This window comes from Chinchilla lanigera, unplaced genomic scaffold (genome assembly GCF_000276665.1).
Source record: "Chinchilla lanigera isolate Chin_1 unplaced genomic scaffold, ChiLan1.0 scaffold00060, whole genome shotgun sequence".
Taxonomy (NCBI): Eukaryota; Metazoa; Chordata; class Mammalia; order Rodentia; family Chinchillidae; genus Chinchilla; species Chinchilla lanigera.
Window position 1 is genome coordinate 4863626 of NW_004955461.1, and position 24229 is coordinate 4887854.

A 24229-nucleotide genomic window follows, 5' to 3' on the forward strand; every position below is an offset into this window, starting at 1 on the left:
TGCTGAGAAAAATGTGTATTCTGATGTTGTGGGGTGAAACACTCTGTAGACATCTACTAAGTCCATTTGTTCACAGCTTTGGTTCAGATCTGTTATTTTCTTGCTGATTTTTTGTCCAGTTGACCTATCTCTTTGTGTCAATGGGGTGTTGATGTCCCCTGTTACAACACTGTTAGTACTTACATGGGTTTTCATGCCTGTTAAGATTTGTCTTATATAATCTGGAGATCCAATATTTGGTGCATACACGTTTATGATTGTTATCTCATCCTCTTGCAGTTTTCCCCTGACTAGGATGTACTGACCTTCTTTATCTCTTTTGACTATTGTCAGTTTGAAGTTTACATTGTCTGCAAACAGAATAGCTACACCTGCTTTTTTCTGGGTTCCTGTTGCATGGAGGATTGTTTTCTATCCTTTGACTTTTAGAGTATGGATTTCCTTCTGAGTGAAATGTGTTTCCTGTATACAGCATATCATTGGATTTTGTTTTTTAATCCACTCTGCCAGTCTGTTTCTTTTGACTGGAGAATTGAGACCATTTACATTTATAGTTATAATTGGTATATGTTGATTTATCATTGTCATGTTATTTACTTGTGTTGGTGTCCTACTTTTTCTACCTGTTTAATTGCTTGCTCTTCTTGACGTTTCATTTCTATTGTTCTTCAAATTGTGGTCAGAATTTTCTCTGTGTAGAATATCTTTTACTACTCTTTCTAATGTTGGCTTGGTGCTCATGAAGTTCTTCAATTGTTCTTTGTTGTGAAAATATTTTATTTCTCCGTTGAATCTGAGGGATAGTTTGGCAGGGTACATCAGTCTTGGTTGGAAGCTGTTCTGTCTCAGGACCTGTAATATTTCACTGCAAGCTCTTCTCGATTGGATGGTTTGTGCTGAGAAGTATGCCGTGATTCTGATGGGCTTTCCTTTATAGGTAATCTGTTTCTTTTCTCTAGCAGCTTTTAATATTCTGTCCTTTTGCTGGAGATCTGGGAACTTGACTATTATATGTCTCAGTGTAGTTTTATTTTGGTTGTGGTTGGAGTTCTATACGTCTCATTTTCCTGTATATCAGGTTCTGTTTCCATACTTGGGAAATTTTCCGCTATTATTTCTGCAAATATTCTTTTTATGTCAGTTGTGTTGCCTCCTGCTGTTTCCTTGACATAAGTCGTACATTATTCCTCTTTGCCTCATCTTGCAGGTATTGAATTGACTTTTCCTGGATCTTTGTTGATTTTATGAGATCCTTTCTTTCATGGTCGCTAGCTGCCATGCTGTCTTCAAAGTCTGAGATTCTATCTTCAGCTTCATTCAAGCGGTTTTGGTAGCTTTCAATGGCAGCTTTGTTTTCCTGGAAGTCCCTTTGAATCTGGTTCATGCGTTCTAAGTCCTTCCTATATTTTTCATTGAATGCTTCTTTCCATTGCCTTTGTTATTCTATTTTATGTTTCTTCAGACTTTTTGAGCAGTTCTTTCATTATTATTGTCATTTCATTTTTTTTGCCTGAGAGATTATTTCTGATCTCATCTTTTCTATGGCCTTATGGAGTTGTTTCTTTACTTCCATTGAAATCATTTCAGCTATCTCAGGCATATGTTTACCAAGTTCTCCTATGTCGATGTCTCCTGGACTTGTTCTGAGTGGGGTGGAGTTCTGGGATTGTGTTTTAGTCCTTCGTTTTGTCATGTTTGCTACCGGATGCAGAAAGCTCAGTTTCCCTCTTCAGTGGCTGCACAGCAAAGGCCACTAGTGTCCCTAGTTTTCCTGTTGGTCAGGTTTGCCCTTCAGTGACCCCTGAGAAGCACTACTTAGTCTCGGGCTTTCCGGCAGTTGTTCATTTGTATCTAGTTATCCCAGGTCTCAGACGCGGGCATTGGTGTCAGCTGACAGCAGACCGTCTGATCCAGCGTCCCCTTGCAGTTCAGGGCATGTGCATGGCCCAGACTCGCATTGCACTGGTGTGACAATCCCGGTCCAGTGGACCTATGTCCCCAGGCAGTTCAGGGTACAGGAAAAACCCAGACACAAACTGCAGGGTCGACAGTTTGTGAACCACCTGATTCTGTATCTCCAATCAGTTCAGGAAACATTCAGGAACCAGATGCAGGCTAGATGGACAGCAATCAGACTGCCTGTGCCTGTGACCCCCCCAGAGGGTCCAGGCACAAGTAAAGCACAGACTTGAAAAGCTAGACCAGCAGCTCTTGGAGCACTTGCTCACTCGGTGCAGGGCGCGTGCAGGAAGGGCCCACACGCGAACCCCAGTGAGAGCAGTCCCCGGGGCTTCTGAGTGAGGACCTCCTGTCTGCCGCGGGTGCACAGAGGGCAGAGACTCAGACTGTAATGGCAGCGGGGTCCTGGGTTGCCTGCTCTGCCCCCAGGAAGTAGATGGGAAATACCTGGCTCTCTCTTTGAGTTTCAGCTGGGAATGGTGGCAGTGTAGTAAAGCATGGATTCAAACTGTGGGACCAGCAGCTCTTGGAGCACTTGTTCACTCGGTGCAGGGCAGGGCGGCACGTGCACCCCAGTGAGAGCAGTCCCTGGGGCTTCTGAGTGAGGACCTCCTGTCTGGCTCTCTCTGCGAGTTTCAGCTGGGAACCGTGGTGGTGGGAGTAAAGCATGGGCTCGATTTGCGGGACCAGCAGCTCTTGGAGCACTTACTCACTTGGCGCAGGGTGCGTGCAAGGAGGGCCCACACATCCACCCCAGCTAGAGCAGTCTCTGGAGCTTCTGAGTGAGGACCTCCTGTCTGCTGCGCATGCACGGAGGGCAGAGACTCAGACTGTAATGGCCAAGGACTTACAATTTTGAAACAGAATTCTCCATGTCTGTAGGTTAGGGTTTCAAATATCTTTAAGAAGATGAAATGGAAACTAGAAAAGTTATATGGACTTGCCCAAGGTCCTACCAACAGCTGGACTGTCAGTCTGAGAGGAAATTATACTTTTGCTGATCCCCTTTTCAGAATTCCTTCAATTATACCACATGTGCCTCTTTACGCTGGAGCTCATATCCTTAAAAAGAGGAGTTTGTCATGATAATCAGAAAAATAATGTATATTTAAATGAACAGTTTTCCAGAGAAAGTACTTCAAATTTTTAAAAATGAAATGGCCTCATTTCAAAGGGATCAATAGTCAAAGTGACTCTTGCTAACAATGTTTTTTTAAGTTTTAAAATGCTTTTAAAAAACAGGCACTGGCTGTGGTGGCGCATGCCTGTATTTCCAGCACTTGGGAGGCTGAGGCAGGAGGATCTTGAGTTCAAGGCTAGCCTGGGCTACATGAGTTCAGTGCTAGCTTGGACTGCAATGTGAGTGTTTATCTCAACTGAAAGGAACAGGTATACCAAAAGTTTAAGAAGCAATACAGTGCATGATTACATTTTAATACTTTAAAAGTCACTGACTTTCAAAATAATAAATTGCCACAGTGCTAGGAAGGCTTCACACCTTTTATCTTCACTCTCAAAAGATCTGCAAGTGAGATATAAATCCTCACCTACTCACCTGCCTAACTTCATCAGCCTACTGATGAGAAAAATGAGGCCAGATGATTGGCCTAAGGCAAAAAACCATTAGTCAGAAAACCTAGACAAGCAGCTAGGTTGCTGGACATTAAGCCTACCTCCTTCCTGGAGATAAGGAAATTTATTCATTTAATTTCACTGAATACTTTCCGGTTCTTTCTTTTTTGAAACAGGGTCTTGCTATGTAGTTCAGGCTGATCTTGAACTCACTATGTAGCCCAGGCCGGCCTCCAACTCCCAGCAATCCTCCTGTCTCAGCCTCTCAAGTGCTAGGAATCACAGCCATGCACCACCATACCCAGATTTTCAGTGGACACTTTCACACGGGAAAGAAAACTGACAGTATAGTGAAGCTGTCTTTGTGAAAAACTGGCAGTGAATGTAGTACTAAGGCTTTCCTCCAGGGTATGTGCTTTCCTTATATACTATACCATTACCTTCTATATCATCAAGTGAAACTCCACATCAGCACCAGCACTTTCAATGTGCAACGTGTGCAACAATTTCGGGATGGATCAAGCCACCTTTTTACTGAAGGGCAGGAAGTCCTATAGGCAGGAAAGCAGTACCTCTAACCAAACTGGGACCTGTGCTCACTTCACACAAAACTGGGACTGAACTATCTGTAAGTCCTAAAGGAAAATATGATAGTCAAGGCCTGAGTTCAGACAGAAGGGAACAAAGACAGTGGATGTTTCCCCTGCCTCACAAAAGTTGCTCACTGGTCTTTCACTTAGAGCTTTGAGCAGGGCATGGGACAGAGATAGGGAAGTAGTATTCTAAGGTGGTTTGGAATTCTGCTTGGGTTGAGGACTATGACCATGGGCACACTTTGCCTCTGTTTCTTCATTTTCAAAGTAAGGACAAACACTCTGCTTGCTTGGAGTCATGAAGATAAATAAGGCAGGAGGTATACTTGACACAGTAGGATGTCAGAGAGTTTTTGCATGCCCAGAATCTGTGGGTGGTGGGGCAGACCTCCTGAAACTGCCCTTTCTCATATGGTACCTAGTTGCTGTCTGGTTTGCCAACTCTGTGCCCACAGTATTAAGCTATCAGCCACTTTCTTCTGACTTTATTCTGTTGCTTCCCTTGCTGTCAAGACCTCATACTTGGCGGGCAGAGCATCTGCCACCTTCTCATGCCTCCTGGAGCCAGCCTGGGCTTACCTTCCTCTAGGAATTTTTTAAGCACCACCTGAAGAACGAAGAGGGCATGCACCCCACCAGACAGGCTCCTCTGTCAGCATGCGCACTGTGTCACATTGCTCGTCTCCTCCAGGGCAGGAGCTCTATCTAATTTAATTTTGTACTCTTGGTGCCTTGCACAGTTCTTGGTATCTAGTTGGCATTCATTAAATAATCAAGTAGATAAATGGATAAGTAGACCTTGCTCTTCCTTTCTCTTTTAGCTTGCTTTCTTTTTTTGCTATTTCTCCCAACTGAACATGCTTTCTCCGTATTTTCTGTTCTCCTTCTGACACCTTCATCCAGTGGTGATGAACCTACGGCATGGGAGCCACAGAAGGCTGTTTGTTATCATTGAAAGCTCTAAAAGGTTCGCCATCATTGCATTCTCTCTGAGCTGAGGCAAGAGTACAATACTCCAGAGGGGTGTGAGCGTGAGGGAGAGGAGAGAAGGCAAAATGGGTGTGAATGGAATTGCATGGCTCTCCAGAAGTAAGGAAAATAACAACTGTGTGTCAGTGATGGGACAGGAACTTTAATAGTTCATGACACTTGGTCCCACATAGTTGTCAGAAAGAAGAGTTTGAGTCCACAGAAAAGTGGATTCAACACCAATGTAAGCTGCTGAGAATGTAGTCACCCGCTGCTGTTTGAGGTCCAGGCAGGCCACAGGAAGGAGGGTAGCCCAGGACAGTCAATTAGCAGTATGGGATACCAAGCCTGGTTCTTTCCACTGTAGTTGGTGTCCTTTAACTATGCCACACCTGCCCCAGGGAGAGGCTCTGCCAGTATCTTCCTTCAAGGCCAAGCTCCTTCACAGGACAGCCCAGCAGCAGCTAGTCCGGTTCACTCATTCGAGCACCGATTATTGAGCAAGCGCCTCTTGTACGTAGGTGACACGATTAAAAGATGAGTATGGCACTGCTGTCCTCAAGAAGCTGTAGACGTCTACAGAGCACCACAGAGCGGTGTGAGGGCCACAGGCAGAGAGCGGGGAGCAATAATACCAACAACAGTGAGGCTCGAGATGAGCCTTGCAGCTCCAAGTGTGTGAGCACACAGGAGGGCACGCAGACAAGGACAAGAGTAAAGTGTGAAGGTCCCACGGCGGGAAAAAGCATGGAGAGGCACCAGGACTAAGAGCACGCCTGCTTTTTCAGTTTAAGGCATTATAACATGATTTCAAAACTACTTACGCTACATAATCCTGTTCATCTTCTGCCTGAAAGTGATAGGTTCTGTTATCTGAAATATAAAAAAAGAAAAAAAGTGAAGCCAGGCACAGTATGGTGTCTTCAGACATAATGCAGATTTTACAAGTTCCCAGAAAGTCTGGGAAGGTAGCGCAGTCATAGCGCCCTTGCAGAGCACATGCGGCTGAGTTCAATCTCCAGCTGAGAGGAAAATAAAAAGTCCCCGGGGCGGCCACCCACACAGTTAGGAATTTAATATTATTCCTCTTTAACATTTTTTTCTTTTTACATCTATATTTAGCAGCTGAACAGTTTACTTTGCCAATACTATTTTTCTTAAGTACAAGAGAAACACTAGAATAAAAGACCATGCAAATAGGAGGCACCTCTTTTAGAACAGTGAGAAGGGGTGAGGTGCCATCCAACCCAGGTGGGCTCAGTGACAAGTGCGTGACTGCCTGCGTTTTCTGTGAAGGAATTCTTTCCCCACACGAGGCCCCACCTGCAGGGGAGCTCTGAAACCCTGCCCAGGCTTTGGTCTGCTCGCTGGTTGAATTGGGCTTCCAGGAAGAAAGGATCAACCTCTGCCACCCAAGGAGGGGAAGGAGAGGCCTAACTTGGACATGCCGCTGGGTGCTTTAACACATTCAGGTCAAAATAACATGTGCTGAGTACTTCCTTCAGTGACTGCTCTTAGCTAGGCACTCACGCTCTTCATTTCTGAGAGGGAAGAGAACACATGGACAGAAGTACACGCGAGCCTTGGCCGAATCCCTGCTTTACTGCTGCATGGCCTTGAGGTCACTGAAACTGTGTCTTCATTGTCCTCTTCTATGAAATGGGAAACTGACAGGGCATTACTGGGAATCAGATAATGTATAAGAAGCATCTGGCACATAGATGCTCAATAACTGATGAGTATAACTGACAGGTTCTCAAGTCTAGAAGTTCTTGGTTTTCTGAAGATGTATTATTCATTTCAATTTTTCATATTTCATGCTTCTCAATAACCCAAGAAATGTCTTGGCTGTAAAAGCCACAGGGAATCTGAACTTCACAGAGATGCTGCAGAATCCAGCTCAGACTTTATGAAAACAGCCTCAGAGCTGATTCACACTTTTGGGTCAGCAATGTATTTGAGCTGCCACTCACACAACTGCATCAAAAGGATTTCAAGGCAGGAAAGTATTTTGTGCTTCTACAGATCATGCCCTTTGGCTGCTGGCCTCCTTGCTCGGCTGGTACAGAAGGAACAGTGCCTAAGGTTGGTGTTGCAGGGCCTCAGGACAGTGGTGAGGGCTACTTCCCTGGCCCTGTTCTCCTCATCCCTTAGAAGGTGGTGATGTCCTTTCACCTGTACTGGGGCCAGCAAGTCCATCTACAGAACTGGGCAGGCAAGGGGCAGCCTGGTGCTACACACTGTGAGTGGGCAGGCTGCAGGTCGTGGCGTGGGTGGCTCGTTATGCTCCTGTCATGGATGAAAAGCAAACTGTGAACATGGGAGTAAGAAAGGGAGGGGGCAGCAACATCAGTTCATGTAGTGTGAAGGCAATTCTGCTTGAAAGCAAGGAGACTGTTTTTCCAAAGATCCTGCTCTTGCAGATACTGGATGGACAGTGGATGGCTGCACTCCCTAGTCTACGTCAGTGCTTCTCACCCACAGTGCACATCAGAGCTACCTGGGGGCTTTTAAAAGATCCTGTCTGGGCCTCATGTCAGTGACTGTATTTTAGGAGATCTAGAAGAGAACTGTGAATATATTTAGAAATCAATCTCCAAGGGAATAAAGTTGTAGATTCACAGTTAAGCACTGCACCAATTCAACACACAAATCTAGATTCTACTGAGCTTATAAATATTTTCAGATCTGACACCACGTCTTCCAAAGTCCAAGTGGGTTCAATGCAAATGAAGAGAACAAACGAAGCTGGGTGTTGTGGCACACGATTTTAGGCCCAAGTACTTGGGAGGCTGAGGCAAGAGGATCATTTAAGTCCAGGGATTGGAGGCCAGCCTGGGCAAACAGCAGTACTTTGTTTTCCAAAAAAAGGGTCGGGGGAGGTATAGAGAGAGGGTGGGAGGGAGAGAGAGGAAGGAGGAGAGACAGACAGGCAGAAAAAGATTCACTCTGAGGAATCTTTCAAGAGCTGCACATACAGGAATAACAAGAAGCTGTGCAAGTACTAAGGAGCCCACTTTGGAAAAGTTGCTACTTCAATACTCCCACAAGAAACACGCAGATGTCAGAAGCCACAGAACTTGATTCAGAAAGACAGATTTCTAAAAAAGACTCACGTGATATCAGGTCAAAGGACTTCTTGTCCTCAGCATTTGGCTTCACCTGGCAGGTGAGAAGGTTCAACTTGGCTGGCTGCCTGTTAGACTAGAAAAAGAGAAACAGAAGTTACATGCAGGCTCTATGCCTGCAGAGCACCACACAGTTCACAAAGTGGTCAGTGGTAAAAAGAATGCATTTTGAGCAAGGAAGAAGACACACATCTGGGAATTAATCCACATTTAAGGCAAAAAGCACCAGATCTACACACACTCAAGCACATAGTTAGCACTTTCAAGGTTTTCTTCAGGTCAGGTGTGGTGTTGCACACCTGTAGTCCCAGCACTTGGGAGGCTGAGGCAAGAACACTGCTGTGAGTTAGAGGCCAGTCTGGGCTACATAGTGAGTTCAAGCCCAGCTTGAACTATAAAAGACACCCTGTCTCAGAAAGAGAAAGACAGAGAGACAGACTATCTTACTATGGAATGCAGCCGAGCTATATTTCGTTCATTAAATCAGACGATCACACTAATCAATTATCCCAAGCCTAATGTCCCAAGTATCCATGAATTTTGGTTGCAATGCAAAGTGACACTACTTCCCTCAAAATATGAGGATAATTACCACCTCCAGGTCATTGCTTAATGAGTTCCAGTACCTGGAGAGAGGGAGGCTATGATATCAGTAAATCTCTAAATCACATATATAAAACAGACCCTATGGCATGTAGACAGTCATGCTAACTTAAGGAGTCTCACCGTGTAATCATTCTGGCCCTCCTGCCTGCTCTTGTCTAGGGTCACATGCTCACAATACTCATGCCAGGATCCCTGCTTCTTATAGGGGCCGATAGAAGTTAATGAACTATGTGGGAACCTGAGCTGGGCTTTGCTTGAACAGAGGAAGCCTGTGGAAGTACACAATAGAACTCTCTGGTTGTATGTGTACACCTTCTTCAGCTGACGGTCATGACACTAAACATCTTCACATTTCCACAATGGGGAGATGTGGACAGAGAGAGTTCACATCAATGATCCAACTACAGCCTCAAACAACAAAAGTGTCAAAAGCTCAAAGTAAGCTTCATCAGGACCCTGGATCTTTCCTAAATAATGGGCCTTAGACAACAAATTTCTGTTTATCTTCTTTTGCTCTCTGAACCATTTTTGAGATTCTTTCCACTCTGTGATTTTGATGAAATTAAACACAGAAAACAATACCCCTTATCCCATACCTACCTGGAAGAACACCACCTTTGAAAAGTGAAATTGTAAGGGGTTTCATGATTGTTGCATGTGCCATTCATTTAGAAGTGGAACTAGCAGTAAAGTACAGGAGAGTTTTGCCTAGGAGGAAACAGTACTTGGGAAAGGACTCCTGAGCTACAGAACTGGCTGCTGAACCCAGAGCAGGAAGCAGGAGCACACAGGCCACAATGTCTTGGAACAGTCCTGCAATCCTGCTTGCAAGGCATCACACTCTAAAGTTAGCATCTGCAGCCACAGATGTAGCCAGTCCACTGTAAAAGGAACTGTTCATCCTACTCTCATCTTCTCACATGTGGATAAAATTTCTGGATTTCCCATTGGAATGACAAGGACATATGACTGCCTGAGAAGGAAATGACCCCAGTGAATGGTGAGACTTGTTAAAACATTATGTTCTACTTTGGAGTCCACATTTACAGAAGGACGTAGAAAAGCTTAGGGAGACCAAGAGATGATTAAAGGGGTAGGGAATGGAAATGGAAACTTTTAAGATGGGTTAAAGGTATTACTTAGTCCAGAGGAAGAAAGCTGGGGGTGACTTAACAACCATCTTCAAGTTCATGAAGGTTGTTATTGGGAAGCCTAGGCAGCTGTTTTCCATCTGTATACACAAAAAGAAAGGCACTCAAATTGTACAAGATTTGGGCCAGACATAAAGAAGAACTTCCCAAGCTTATATTGATTATGCATAATAAGCAGTTTCAGGATTCTTAAGAAATCTCAAAAAATTTGACAATTTTGAGTTCATTTACATTTGAACGTGGCACAGTTTTAAAGCAGTGTTTTGTTTTGTACTAGAAATCAAACTCAGGACTTCATGCTTGCCAGGCAGGTGCTGTACCACTGAGATAAATCCCCAGCCCTAAAGCAATGGTCTCTTACTCTTTTCTAATCTAGCATTCTCTGGCTGTTTCTTACCGATACACCAAGCCATAGATAGAAAGTCTTAAAAAACGCAAAGAAAAGAAAAGCCACTCAGTTCATTATTAATTGCATTTCTGGCAAATTAAATAGCACTGCTCACCTCTCATTTTTAAGCAGTGACTATCTCTAAGTATTCTGCTGGGAAAGGTGTGATGACAAGGGTTCTATACAGTTTACGTCACTCCATGATTGACCCACAACTTCAATGGTGATAACATATATTTATTCCTTTAGAAGTTTTTCAAGAACACCGAACTAATGGTAGCCACACCAGTATGAACCTCTTTTGATGTGGACACCTCTTGCCTATACACAGTGCACTTCCCCAAGCTGAGCTGCCAGTGAGGCATCTGGTAAGTGATCCATCATCCTAAATGTGATGTTTTAGTAATAAAGAACAGAATTTTTTTTGGCCGGGTACTGGGAATCAAGCTCAGGACCTTGTGCTTGCCAGGTACAAGGTAGGCGCTGTGCCGCATCCCTGGCCCCAAGAACACAATTTTTGACTAAGAAGCTGACACACCCAGTGATGAGCCCAAGAATATCAGAAAAGGGAGTGGTACGTTTGCTGAAGTCCAAAGACCCATGCATTACAAGCATGGAAATCACTACAGTAATAATAGTAATTCCAGATGGTTGTATAACTTCCCAAATTTCATAGCACTTTCTTGACCTTTAGTATTAAATTATAGATATACTGATTAAAGAAGATGTAATCTTTCCTGGGGTTTCAGCAGACTGAAGTAAAACTAGATGACTTGCCCTGGGCTACATCATAGTGGCATTGTTTAGGAAATGCTTTCATATTATTTTAGTGCAGGGGGGAAAAAAAGGCAAGACTTAGGAAATATCAGTGTATTGAGTCCTTGCTGTTCATGATTCCTGTCTCAATCAGAATGAAAACCCAAGCCTGCTCCCTAACCTCCAGGAACCACAGAGGGCCTTGGCTTGTGTGCCCTCACATGCCCTGACTTCCTTCGGGCCGTCACCACCAGCAGGCCCTCAGAGGGTGGTTTCTAGCTGACTGACCCCCCCAGCTTCTCATATCTGTTGTATTTCTTCCAGGCTCTTCTCCCTCCTTGTTTCTTGTCTTTGTTTGCACTAAGGGCATATGTTTATCTTCACCCCCAAAATATACCAGGCATAAAGCAGGTACTTGAATATTTATCAAATAGGACTACAGTTCAGGCACCTTCCATGTACTTTCATGTGCTCCTTGGGAGGGAGGTCTTGCTTAGAAACAGCTGATCAGATCATCAGGACCATCTCCAAATGTTTTCACTCAATAAATATTTACTTAGATACCTACTACGCCCTAGAGGAACACAGGTATTTGGTGTGCAATAAGTAACTGTAATAAACACTGGCAAGAAACTGTGGTACATGCTGAAACACCTACCACTGCAGAGACAACTTCTGCCCAAAATTTAGTGCATGACAACTCCTGGCTTTTGGAAGATATTTTGATTTAGGGGGTAAAATCAAAGTTTTTTTTTTTAGTGAGCACCTAAGCAGGTAGGTATTTTATGTAAGTTCCATTATTTCTTTTTCTTTGCTTTCTGACATGTGGTCTCACTGTCATTCAAGCTGGCCTTAATGACTGCGATCCTCCTGCCTCAGCTTCCCAAGCGCTGGGATTACAGGCATGCACCACCACACCCAGCCCATTATTTAATTCTTGCAGTAACTCTGTGAGCTAGGTACTGTTACTGAACCTATTTCATCAACGAGGAAACCCAGGGTCAGGAAGGTGAAGTAAACTCACCTGTTGGGAAAAAAAAAAAAGAGGCAAAGCTGAAAAACAAAACTCCTCCCACCTGTCACACTGACTGGGAAAACTTACAAAATAGGTAAAAACACCTTTGTTTTTCCTTTTCTGATTCTTCCTGTCCATAAATGCCCAAGTCCTCTTCCTTTCGCTCTGGATCACTGAATATATGCTGGCTGAGAAATCCCACCCATTCTTGACATGTGCGGCTACAACTAGAGCTCCCCACCTCTTTGGTGATCCTTCTAACAGCCCAGAGGAGAAATACTGCAGCTGATTAAGCAAGTGATTAAAACTGCTTTGCTGTAGACTGTCGATGACCGTGGAGGCCCTAATGTTCCCCACCACTGTAATCATGGGACTCATTTATAGTTGGCAGGTGTGTATGCATAAGAAAGAAATATTTGAGGAGCACGATTTCTAAGAAAAATCTGCTTTTGCCATAAGGAGCCTACTTGTGAGATTATGTCCCACACTAGGAGTAACATTAAATAATGCTACAATGTTAAAAAAAAAAAAAAGCTTCACAGGACTCCTGGTGAGAAGGAGGGCTGAGGTCACTGTTATGGCATCTGATGAATGTGCTATTCATCCTTTTTGACATTTCCACAAATGTTTATTGAGTGCCCACTATATGCCAGTATATAAGGTTTCGGTCAGCACAGGAAGCATTTTTCGATTTACTTTTCCCTCTACAGTATCCACTTCAATCTGTGCCTCCTTATCCAACGGGAACTTGTAAACCAAAAATCTCCCAATGCACAGTATTTGTCTGAAAGGCAGTAATTTGATGATGAGACACTTGAATTATGGCCTATGTTCCTGTTTTTAAAGTACCCTCATTTCATGGTATCAGCAGAGTGGAACAGGCTCCTGTCATTCTTTGGCAAGAAGGCATCATCATCCTGCGACGCGCGCGGCAGGCGCTGAGAGTTTTGTGTACACTTACTTCATTCTCACATGAAAGTCTTTTGTTTGTAACTTCACATTGGTAAGAAGATTTTCTTTAGTCTTTTTATCTTTTAATAGCCAATCATATAGACTGTAATCAACCAGCACCTTTCTTAATTTGTGTGCTCAAACTTAATGAGGTTTTATTCTCACTTTTCCGTTAGAATCAGTCACACTAGAAGCACATGACATGACATGGTCTGTATTGGGCTTCCAAGGCAAGGTTTAAAAGCCTGAACCATCACTGGCAGTGAGGCCTGTGGTTTTGCTCTGTAACCTCTTTTATATTTTAACTTTTCAATTTTATCCTCCCTTCTTCATTTATGAAAAAAGTTCCTTGCAGCCGTGTTATGGTTTATGTCTGTATGTCCCCCCCAAAGCCTCATGCGGCCATGGGGCAGGCTTTTAGAGTTTGATTTTGGGTTTGAAAGCTACACCTGCCCTGGGGTGGATAGTTTGCATATGTAAGGGAGAGGAAAAGGGTGCTTGAGGCCATTCCTCCCCCATTCCTCGCTGGTGTATGCTTGTTGCTTTTGGTGTTGTCTGCCACCCTGAGCGGTAGCTCTCTGCCATGTGCCACTCTGCCTTATAATCTGCCCAGTAAGGACTGAAACCTCCACGAACTGTAAGTGAAATAAACCTTTCCTTCCTTAATTTTGGGCATCAGGTATTTTGTCCCAGCAACGAGAGAAAAGTAACCAAGACAAGCAGTTTTCCCCAATCTCCCTTCAACATGAAAGCAGGAGTGATTTACCTGGCAGGTCCTCCACCAGGACCCTCATTAACACTGTGACACCCTCATCATTCCAGAGGATTTGCCAAAAACCAGAAATAAGGCTGCAATGTTGGCTGTGCTCTGAAGGCCAAATGAGAAACTGCTATAACACACTGGCTTTAATGGAGCCACACTTTGGGAATTGAGGCTCCTGTTCAAAATGTCCAGAGCAATGCAATGTCCTGTTAACTTAGGAAGCCAATTTATTCTTACTATAAGATACACAGTAGAATGGAGAGAGAACCCCACACTTACAGAAGCAGTCAGACCTGTGTTTGAATTGAGGCTCAGGCATCTGTGAAGTAGCCAAAAGCAAGTATCTTAGTCCCTCTAAGTTCAAGTCTTCTCAGCATGCACAGAGAAAACTATGCCATCTTTGCTGACACAAGCACACTTTCTCAGGTAACAGAGGACAAGCATCTGGTGTTCAACTTCGAAGGGCAGGAATTCAGTTCCTGGGTTCGAACCTGGCTCTAGCACTTACTGTTTATGACTTTCAAACTTCTTTCCATTAAAATGGCAGCAACACCTACTCCTCCCCAAAGGTGTCATGACAAGTAAACGGGAACACATGCCAAGTGTTGAGCATGCAGTGAGTGCTTATCTTGGTCTGCTTTGTTACTACAATTAAATACCGAAGGGCAGGCACCTTATTAGAAAGGGGTTATTTAGCTGACAGCTCTGGAGGCTTAAAGTCCAAACAACATGGTGCTGGCTCCGATAAAGGCCCCTGGCCAAGTCACCTCTTAGCAGATGGCAGCTGGGCAGGAGTGGGTGCCAGAAGGAGGGACTGTGGTGAGACATGAAGTTAGAGAGGCTCTCATGGGCCAGGCTTGCCTTGCTCTTTTACAACAATTGGCTCTTCTAAGAACTCACTTGGGGTCTAGTGAGAACTACCTCAACCCCATCCTCAGGGCAACATGCCCAGTAACAGAATTCCTGTGAGAGCTCACCTTTCCAAGGTCTGACCACCTCTTGATGCTGCCAGCTGGGAGCCAGACTTCCAACACACAGCTCGTGGGGGATATTGTTAAACCACATCCAAACCACAGCAGTGTTCAATGAATACCACCTGCTTTATCAGTATTATTCCCTACATATCTGCTCTCATGTTTAGCATGCTGTTTTGGTTACTTTTCTCGCATTGCTGGGACAAAATACCTGACACCCCAAATTAAGGAAGGAAAGGTTTATTTTGCTCACAGTTTGTGAAGGTTTCAGTCCATACTTGGTTGGCTCCAAGGCAGAGTGGCACATGGCAGAGGGCAACAGTTCATAGTGGCAGAAAACAGCAAAAAGCAACAAGAGCAAAAAAGGAGGAGGCAGAGAGCAAGCCTCTTTCCCTCCCTTATACTGCATGCAAACTACTCACCCCAGGGCAGGTGTAGCACTCACACCCGTAATCCCAACACTGGACTATGAATCAATCGTAAACCCTAGAAGCCCACCCCATGACTGCATGAGGCTTGGGGGAGACATCCAGACACAAACTGTAACACTTGCTGATACAAAAGTCTGCTTTTATCAACTTCCTTTAGATTAAGGCAGTATTATTAGAATGCAACCACCTCTGGGAGACTTACTCATTAAGTCACTAAGAGAGAAGAGAATGCTAGACCCTGTCTCACATGAAAACTGCAGAGGAGTATAGGGGCAATGTGAGGGGCAGCAGAAGTAAGCCTGAGGAGGGAGCCCTGCCAGATGTGAAGACACAGCACATGCAGAAGGGGTGAGGGGACTCCAGGCAGAAAGAGAAGAACCAGAAGAGGGGGCTGAAAAATGCAGTTAGTCTGGAGACTTTCCATGTTGAGACCAGCCCTGGAAAACTTAGACTGCTCACTGCTCTGACTGTATTGCTTCCGCCATTAAAAGGGCAGGCAACAAAAATGAAGAGAAAGGTCATGAGAATCAGACTTCAAATTGGCCAGGTTCTGATGAGGCGAATAAGCCAATTCAGAAACTTTATAAATGTCACTGTGACTGGCAGTGAGTTTCCAGGTTGTAGCCTTTCTTTTCTCTCTCTATAATACTGACAAAAAAACCAAGAACCGGCTCAGTGGTTCTCTACTCTGGCTGAGTATCAGAATGACCCAGCAAGCAACACTTCATCCAGATCAATGTGCCATCGGGCCTGATAATCACGAGGTTCATTTGGCTAACTGCACTTTCTTCCATCACTTCTAATGGTTCATTCAGATGCAACTGATAAGGATTTAATCTGAAATACACTTTATACTGCTGCTGCTAATAGGTAACCTTTGGAGTCAAATAACAAAAAAGGGATGACCCATGATCAGGATTCAAAATAATGAAAAATCCCTGCTGAGCGCATCCTTAGAAACAAACAACCTGTAAGGTGTAAGCAGATAAATTCTAAATTTATGTTTTACAGAATTTAAATTTGGGAAGCCCTCTGATAAACATTACTGTCTCCAGTTCTGCATTTGCAATGTGGTAAAAGCCCATGGGAGAGTCCACAGTGACCCTGAATTTGGAAACAGTACTGCTTATATCATCGCTCCAGATAATACTGTCTGTACTGGAAGAACAAACAGGATTGTGGAGAAGATTCAATTTCAGTGCCTTTGGACCTGCACATACTTTATGAACTTGATTTGTGAAAAAAGGGAGGTGGGAGGGCATCCATGTCCCAAGGGCAGCAGGGTGAGGACCTGGCTGACTGAGTGAAGGAAAAATGGCACTACCTCAAGCTGCTAGAAGAGACATGAAACAGGAAATTATTCAAAGAGGCAAGGGAACACTTCAAATACAGAATTAAAATAATGTTGGCACAAGAAATAATAGTTCAAGTTTATCTTTAAATTTTTTCGTCTCTATTCTTGTGTGTGTGTGTGTGTGTGTGTGTATGTGTGTGTGTGTATTGGGAATGAACCCATCACACTGGCTCCATCCCCAGTCTTTTTATTTTTTATTCTGAAGAAGGGTCTCACTAATTCACTGATTTGCCCAGGCTGCGCTGGAATTTGCACTCTTCCTCCCTCAGCTTCTCAGAGTGCTGAGATCACAGGAGATGTGCCACCACACCAGGTTTGTCTCCTCAGAAAGATACAAATAGTGAATGCTATCAAAGACAGTCTTACTTAAACTTTCAAATTCTACCCATACTGCTTCTCTTGGGTTCCTTAAAATGCCACCCAACCTTAGACTTCAAACTGTTCTTCTCCTTCTACTGGGAATCCTCCTCGGCAGCCTCAGTGTGAAACGCTCAGGAAAGCCTCTGACCACACTGAAGCAGCTACTGTGCTTGTTCATTTTCCATCACAGCATCCTGCTAGTTCTTATCCTGTGTTTACAACAAGCTTCATGAGGGCAGAGGTTACTGATCTATCACTTGTCTGTAGTACCTAGCCCAGTGCCCAGCCTAGAAAGGAATCAATCAAAATATTTTAATGAGCAAATTATGCCCATTTTACAACTATGACAGTAATGCTACAAAAGCTTAAGTAACTTATCCAAGAATCTATGGCTTGTTGGAAGATTTAGCCTAGGTCTAATTGGTTAGAAAGACTTCCCTCTTAGAATTCACAGTGCTGGTTTCTAATCTGTTGGGTGAAAAATATTCTTTTCAAGTGACAATAGCAAAAAAAAAAATACCTGTGGAATAACAGAGGAGTCCAGAACATCCTCAGAATACCACAAAGGCTGATAACAGAAGCATGTTACTAAAAGCACTGCATAGAGGGGATGGTCCTTTTGTAGGCCTCTTTGTGCTTCCTTAACAAACTTTTAGTACATCTTTTTAAGGCCTGGCAGCTGAATGAGGTCTACGGAGCTCTGAAGAGGACTGAAAAACCATATTCCTAGAGAGATGTTTACTGATCTAAAGAGCCCAAGGATAAAGAGAGACACACATCTTCTTGCCTCCCTGGAGGGTGACAGAGCTGCTGTTAACTAGCAGGTGTAAATTAAGTTTCTGTGGGGGCCAGACATGGAGCCAGATGTCTTTAACCCTGGCATTTGGGAGACTTAAGGAGGATCACTTCAAGATCGAGGTCAACCTGAGTTATGCAGTGATCAAGGCCACCCTGCATTACATAGCAATGAACAAACCAACAAACCAACCAAAATATTTCTAAAGGTAGTATGTGTTAGGTTTCCAGCGCAGAAAAAAAACAAAGAAAAGAAAGAAGGCCTTTATTCAAGACATGGAGAGGGCAGCATGCCATACCAGACTCCTCTGGCTAGACAAAAGAGGCTGGGGGCTTATGAGGACTCTGGCTAGAGGCGGAGCTTGAGGGGAGGGCTCAGTGGTGTGTTAGGAGCTGACTGGGGCTTCCCTCGAGTGCAGGAAGGGTAAGAGGAAGTTGTGTTCATGGCCGGGAAGGAACCTATCAGTATGTACCTCAAGCTAGCTTTGTAAAGTATGATGAGGAGTAAAGGTAACACTACTATAGAAGAATTCCAATTCCAATAAACCACAGTTTAAAATGGAAGCAGTAACACATTAGGGAGGATAAATAGTAATAATATCTGACACTTATTGAACACTAATTCTGCCCCACAACCTGTTCTAATTGCTTATAATCAATGAACCCATTTAGTCTTTACAACTATCTATGAACTTGGCATTATTAGTGGCTTCATTTTAGGGCAAATCTACACTAGGGATTCAATGTCAGAGATGGAATTAAGCCTATGCAGCCTGGCTCTAGGAGTCTGGAAGCTGCAATTCTACCTCAGCCCACTACGATGCCAATACTATTAAGTTTAAGTACTTACTGGGGTAAAGGCTCTATGACATTTTGACAGCATCGTCTTATTTAATTTTCACAACACTGAAAGAGAGGTACTATTATTCCTGCTTTTTTATGGATGAGGAATACAAGGAGAGTAATGCAGGCACACGCAAGAAGAAGCTGAAGGTGCGTTGAATTGCAAGCAGACTCAGATTTTGACTGTGCCCTTTGTCTTCCTGTTTAAAATGAGCCTCTGGCAAGGGGAATACACATCATCTAAAGCATTCCAAAACCTGGCCCAGTCGGCTCCTGACTGTTCTGAGTAAAGCACCAGACCTTTCTGACGGATTTCTGTGTGATATTAAAGTACTTTCAATGCTGGCCAACTGAGAAACAAGTGAGTATGAATTTACAGGCACAGTGTGAATCGAAGGGGCATCGTGTGTGAATATTTTTTTATTATTATTAAGTTTCTTGGTGCCAATAAATTTATCATAGGGAAATTGTACCTGATGTCTTGATTCAAATTGAAATATAAATTCCCCAAAGCCTTGTAATATCTTCACACTTCCCTGCCCTTCTTAGAAGTTTTTACAGCCTTCTCGACCTTAAGACCCTACGACTAATTTAATGAGCAGCAGTTTTATTCCAAACAGTATTATTTATAATAGTTTCAAAGACCTAGCAACAATATGGTATCGGAGGATAACCCTATGGTAGGCAGAAAGAGTACAGGCTCTGGGGTTTGAAAAATGCTTCAGCTGTTCACAAACTGTGAGGCCCAGGGCATAGGATTTACTCTCTGAGCTTCATCTGTAAAATGCAGTTTCATTTTAAAACATCATTCTCTGACCATCAACTACCTGTCAGGCAATGTGTGAGGTAATGGTAAATTGACGCCAGGTGTGGTGGTACATGTTTGCAATCCCAGCACTTGGGAGGCTGAGATAGAAGGACTGCTGTGAGTGCAAGGCCAGCCTAAATTGTATAGTGAGACCCTGTCTCAAAAACCCAGAGAGTACTGTAAATTGTGGAGGTCTTGGGAAATTCAAAGATGACTAAGAAGCACCTCCTACCTGCTGAGGATCTCTAGCTTTGTGAGAAATGATGGTAGTGACACTTGTCTTATAGGGCTATTCTGAAGATTAAATGCAGTGTACTCTCTGTAATGCTCAATAAATGGTGGTTCTCTTTTTTTATTTCAACCTATTATTTGAGCATTATGTGACACTGGGGTTAAAAAATGCAGGGAGTAAGAGTTTTTGAAGAGTACAGCTGCTTATACGTTTGAAGTTTATTTTTCAGGATTATTACTAAAGTAATAGTTCAAATGAATTCTAATATTTCCTTTATAATTTACTGTATTTACTTATACTGTAACATTTTTAGTATTACAAAAGAGAAAAAGGAAAAGCGAACAATTCAAAGGCACAGAAATCCACTGGGAGCAGGACAGTGGCTGAGTAAGTTGCTCCAGGGACTGGCTCCCCATTTGAACAGTAATGTACGCACCAATCCACCTTTACAGGATCTAAGGGAGCCAGCTGAAAGACCAGTGCCAAGTTTCAGCACAATAAGGCAGAAAGGAAAGAGTTATTTGCGTTGCCTCTCTCCTAACACCAAGCAGTAGCATGGAAACAGGAAATTAAACCCATTAGATTTCAAGTCCAGTACCAGGCCTACCACAATGAAACTCAAAAGGTACAGGAATCTATTTAAAATGGCTGAATAATTGCTACAGCTCTTTAGTATAGTGCTGCTGAAGCGAGCACTGCTATAGCTTTTGTTATACCTAAGTTTTGCCATGGGTCTGTCAGATGTGGAAGTGTGAAACAAAGGCATCTTTATTGTGTTTAGAATGTAATGAGTAGAACTGGATATGTAGTTCGGTGGTACAGTGTTTCCCTAGCATGTATGAGGCCCTAGGTTCTCATATTCTCTCTCTCTCTCTCTCTCTCTCTCTCTCTCTCTCTCACACACACACACACACACACACACACACACACACACACATTTTATACTGGATGGGTCATAGGTAGAAGCTGTTAGCATTAATATTCTTATTGCAATAGCAAACTCCAATAGAGATTGCCACTGAGTTTGATTCCCATAGTGCTGAGGAATAATTCTGAATAGTAAACAAAAAAAAATTATGTCTTTGAATAGATAATAAGAAGCAACAGATTTGTGCATGAAATTTTCTAGGGATAGGCTGTAAATCTTTTTAGGTATTCTCAAAGAAGCATTTCTCCCTATAGCAGTTAAGCTGGGGAGACAACTCTTGGAGCAGATCTTGCACAGATGGTCAAGCCAATAGACCCCACACTATCAGTCTAAATGGATATTTGGTTCTCCTGACTTTGATAAACACAATTTGCAAATCTGACTGCAGTCCTCCCAGCCGGAGGAATTTGCAAGTGTGAAGGCCCCCTAAACAAAGGCCCCAAGTTTTCTGAGAACATAGGATCTTTTCCTTTTTTCAAAGATCACTGAACCCCTTTATTTTCCCAGGATACTACTGGCTTTGGTTTTAAAATTCTAACTAATCAATGGTGTTTATAGTGAGAAAAAGCCAGCTAAAGAGGATACAGAGACCTTCTGTGGGAGCAGGAATGTGATTACAAGTGATGTAACTGGCAGCAAAGGAGTCTGGCCTAACGCCAGTGAAAGTGAGAACAGAATAACACAGCTCAGTGGGAGGGAAACAGAAGTCAGAGAAGGAACCATTTTTCCCTGGCTGCAAGGAGGGCAGGAGACTAGACATCCTGTGTTTGTGAGGGTGAGGTGGGTGGGGTGGGTACTGCTTGTCAATCAATTTCAGGATTGCGAGTGAAATCCCACGAGCTAACAGGAACAGCAATAACATTAGGCACGTGCTCACACCCAGCATGTTACCTCATTTAATCCTCATAATCTTTGAGTTAAATACTTTCCTCAAGGTCACAGAGAAAGTAGGAAAGCTGAGATTCTGGCTCACTTCTGACAGATGCCATGGGCTATTCTCAGTCGCCAAACAATGCAGGCGGGCAATGTGGTATTTGTTAATTAGAGAATGCATATAAACAGTTGGCTTAACTACAATAATGTCTTTTGGCAGGAAAGAAACAAGGAGGGAGGAGGACTCTTAAAAAAAATGTAGTTCAGGCTGGCCTCAAACTCACAGTGCTCCTTCTACCTCGACCTCCCAGGTGCTGGGATTACAGGGGTGCACCACACATGGCTCTTTTTATTTTATGTTTATTTTTAGCAAATTTAGGTCATATAACTAGTAAGCTTCATTAACTATTTGATCTTCCATCACACTATACTGCTTTCACAGCAGATTTCTTTTCTTCTGGTTGTTTGAAACAGGGTCTTGCTATGTAGCCCAGGCTGGCCTTGAACTAAGTATGTAGCCCAGGCTGGCCTCGAACTCTCACCATCCTTCTTCAGCTATCCAATTGCTGGGATTACAGGTGTGCTATAGCTGTGAGCTATGCCTGGCTCACAGCAGATTCTGAAGAAAAGCTGACAGAATGTGACAGTGCCATTATATACTTGTTAAAATGCCTTCTGAGGCAGCTATAACCAGTCGAATCCACAAGATGAGCTCTTTAGCAGAAGACAGAGAAAGGGTATGCACAGCAAATCTGACTAAAATGAATGGTCTACACATGAAGTCAAACTGTCAGACATTTTCAGCCTAGCACACAGATAACTATGGAAATTGCTTATCTGCTGTGCACTCTACCAGCATCACCAAATCTTTTTATATTTATTGTTTTGCTCTCTATCTTACAGAGCTATGCAAAGAACACCTTCTATCATCGTTATAATTAAGAAAACAACAATTTTATAATGAAGAAAAAAGCTTTTCAGAATAACAACAAACAGTACCCAAATCAGTCTGACAGAAGACAAAAAAGTTCACAGTAGAGATGTAGGAATATCTACATGGGTACCACAGGACAAGATAAAACCAGTTTTATAAAAGAATAGCCTAAGTGATCTGACTCATATCCATGCATTAAAGGTATCTGGGCAAAACTTCAGTGCTGGTTATATCACCTCACCTACTTCCTGCCTAAGGAGGCCATAAAGCATAAAAAAACAGGTGGGAAAATTATAGACACACTTACAGTTGCATGTGAGATGGTCAGAATCCCATTCTTGACAGCACACTTCCTTCTCTGCCACACTTTCCGGATCCTAGGGAGCAAATCAAACAGAACTATACAGTGTCTGATTCACTCTGAGGCATGTAATCACACAGTGATAGTAAAGATTACAAAAACCGTAGTTCCAAAGAGAAAAATCCTGTCCCTCCCCCAACCTGCATGAAACACAATATTCAGGTTGTTTTAAAATCCCAAGGAGAAGGTATTTGAGACAAGTAGGCATGGAAAAAGGTGCTCATTACAGCACTGATTTTGATAGTGAAAATGGGAAATAGAAACAACAGAAATCTAGCAGAATAAATAAATGAATCCTAGTTACCACACAGGTAGAATTCTTCCTTTCCAGGAAGGTGCCCAGATCTTTATTAGGGGTGGTACTATAAGGAACTTGTAGCTACATCTATGAATCTTATAAGGAGGTTTTATTAAGTTGATTACTTCTACAATTAATAGATTTTTTAAAAAAATCAAGAAGTCAGCCATGCTGAGAGGAGCGGAGGCAAGCCCAGGAGTGGAGGTAAGGCTGCTTCAGGATACAGAGAAAGGAGTTTATAGTGTCCAATGCACAAGACTGTATTGCGACTGTATTTGATGATGCATACACCTCCATTTTGAGGTCTTCTAGAGCCAAAATGATGTTTCAGAGCCCATGAAAAGAGAATCATATGAGAAAGTAAGTGTGGTCAAAGCATTTATAAGCAGCTGTGATAATGTACTTTGGAAAGTTTGATTTGATCGTGCCAGAAGATGGAAAAAGCTAAACAGAAATAATTTCAACTAGGAAGAGTTTTTTTAGAGGCTTCAGGTAGAGGCAAGAGACACCAACAGGTGCAGCTACACTATTGGGAACCACTTCCACCAGGTAAACAGAAATGGGTAGGTAATAAGGATTCCTTAGACTGGGAGAATTCAGGCCAGGCCTCCCACTGTCATGGAAACCAATTAACCTTTCCAGGCTTTTAAAACAGTATCTTGAATTTTTCTTTTCCTTCTTAAATTGTCCTGAGCTGCCACAACACAAATTTATAACCAACACAGATAACATTGTTTTCTGTACATTCAACTATTAGAAGCATAGTTTGTTCTAAAGCCAGCTTCACAGAAGGAAATGAGAATTTGATACCACCTTAGCAGGTGTAAACTAAACATACTCTACTCAAAATGCTAGTCTCTTGAGGAGGTAGTTTAGAGCTACCAATTGAGAAACTGTCCTCAAATTACACCTAAATCACATTATTTTCTTTTGTAAGTACTGGCTAGGGATGTTTACCTGTCAAATAATTTTACCTGTTTGGTTAATATAATCAGCTCTCTGCATGTGGTTCTGCATCTCACCCTTACAAAACCCTGTTAAGACGGGTGAGCTATTCCATGTACACACTAATTCAAAATTGGTGTCATTCCTTTTCAGCAATGTATTTTAAAATGAATTATCAAACCAAACAACTATTCAACCTTGAAGAAAGTGTTCCTCTCAGTTTATCATTTTATTTATTTAAG

The 24229-nt window shown here is 42.9% G+C and overlaps 1 protein-coding gene across 1 annotated transcript in view; it reads right to left on the bottom strand.

Moving 5' to 3' along the window:
- Positions 1–24229, bottom strand: part of Asap1 (ArfGAP with SH3 domain, ankyrin repeat and PH domain 1) — a gene marked incomplete at its 5' end in the record, with an annotated part of 270321 nt that overhangs the window by 50398 nt on the left and 195694 nt on the right. The window contains 3 exon segments of the mRNA XM_013521324.1: positions 5918–5966; positions 8210–8297; positions 22691–22760. Coding sequence (XP_013376778.1) covers positions 5918–5966; positions 8210–8297; positions 22691–22760 — 207 coding nt within the window.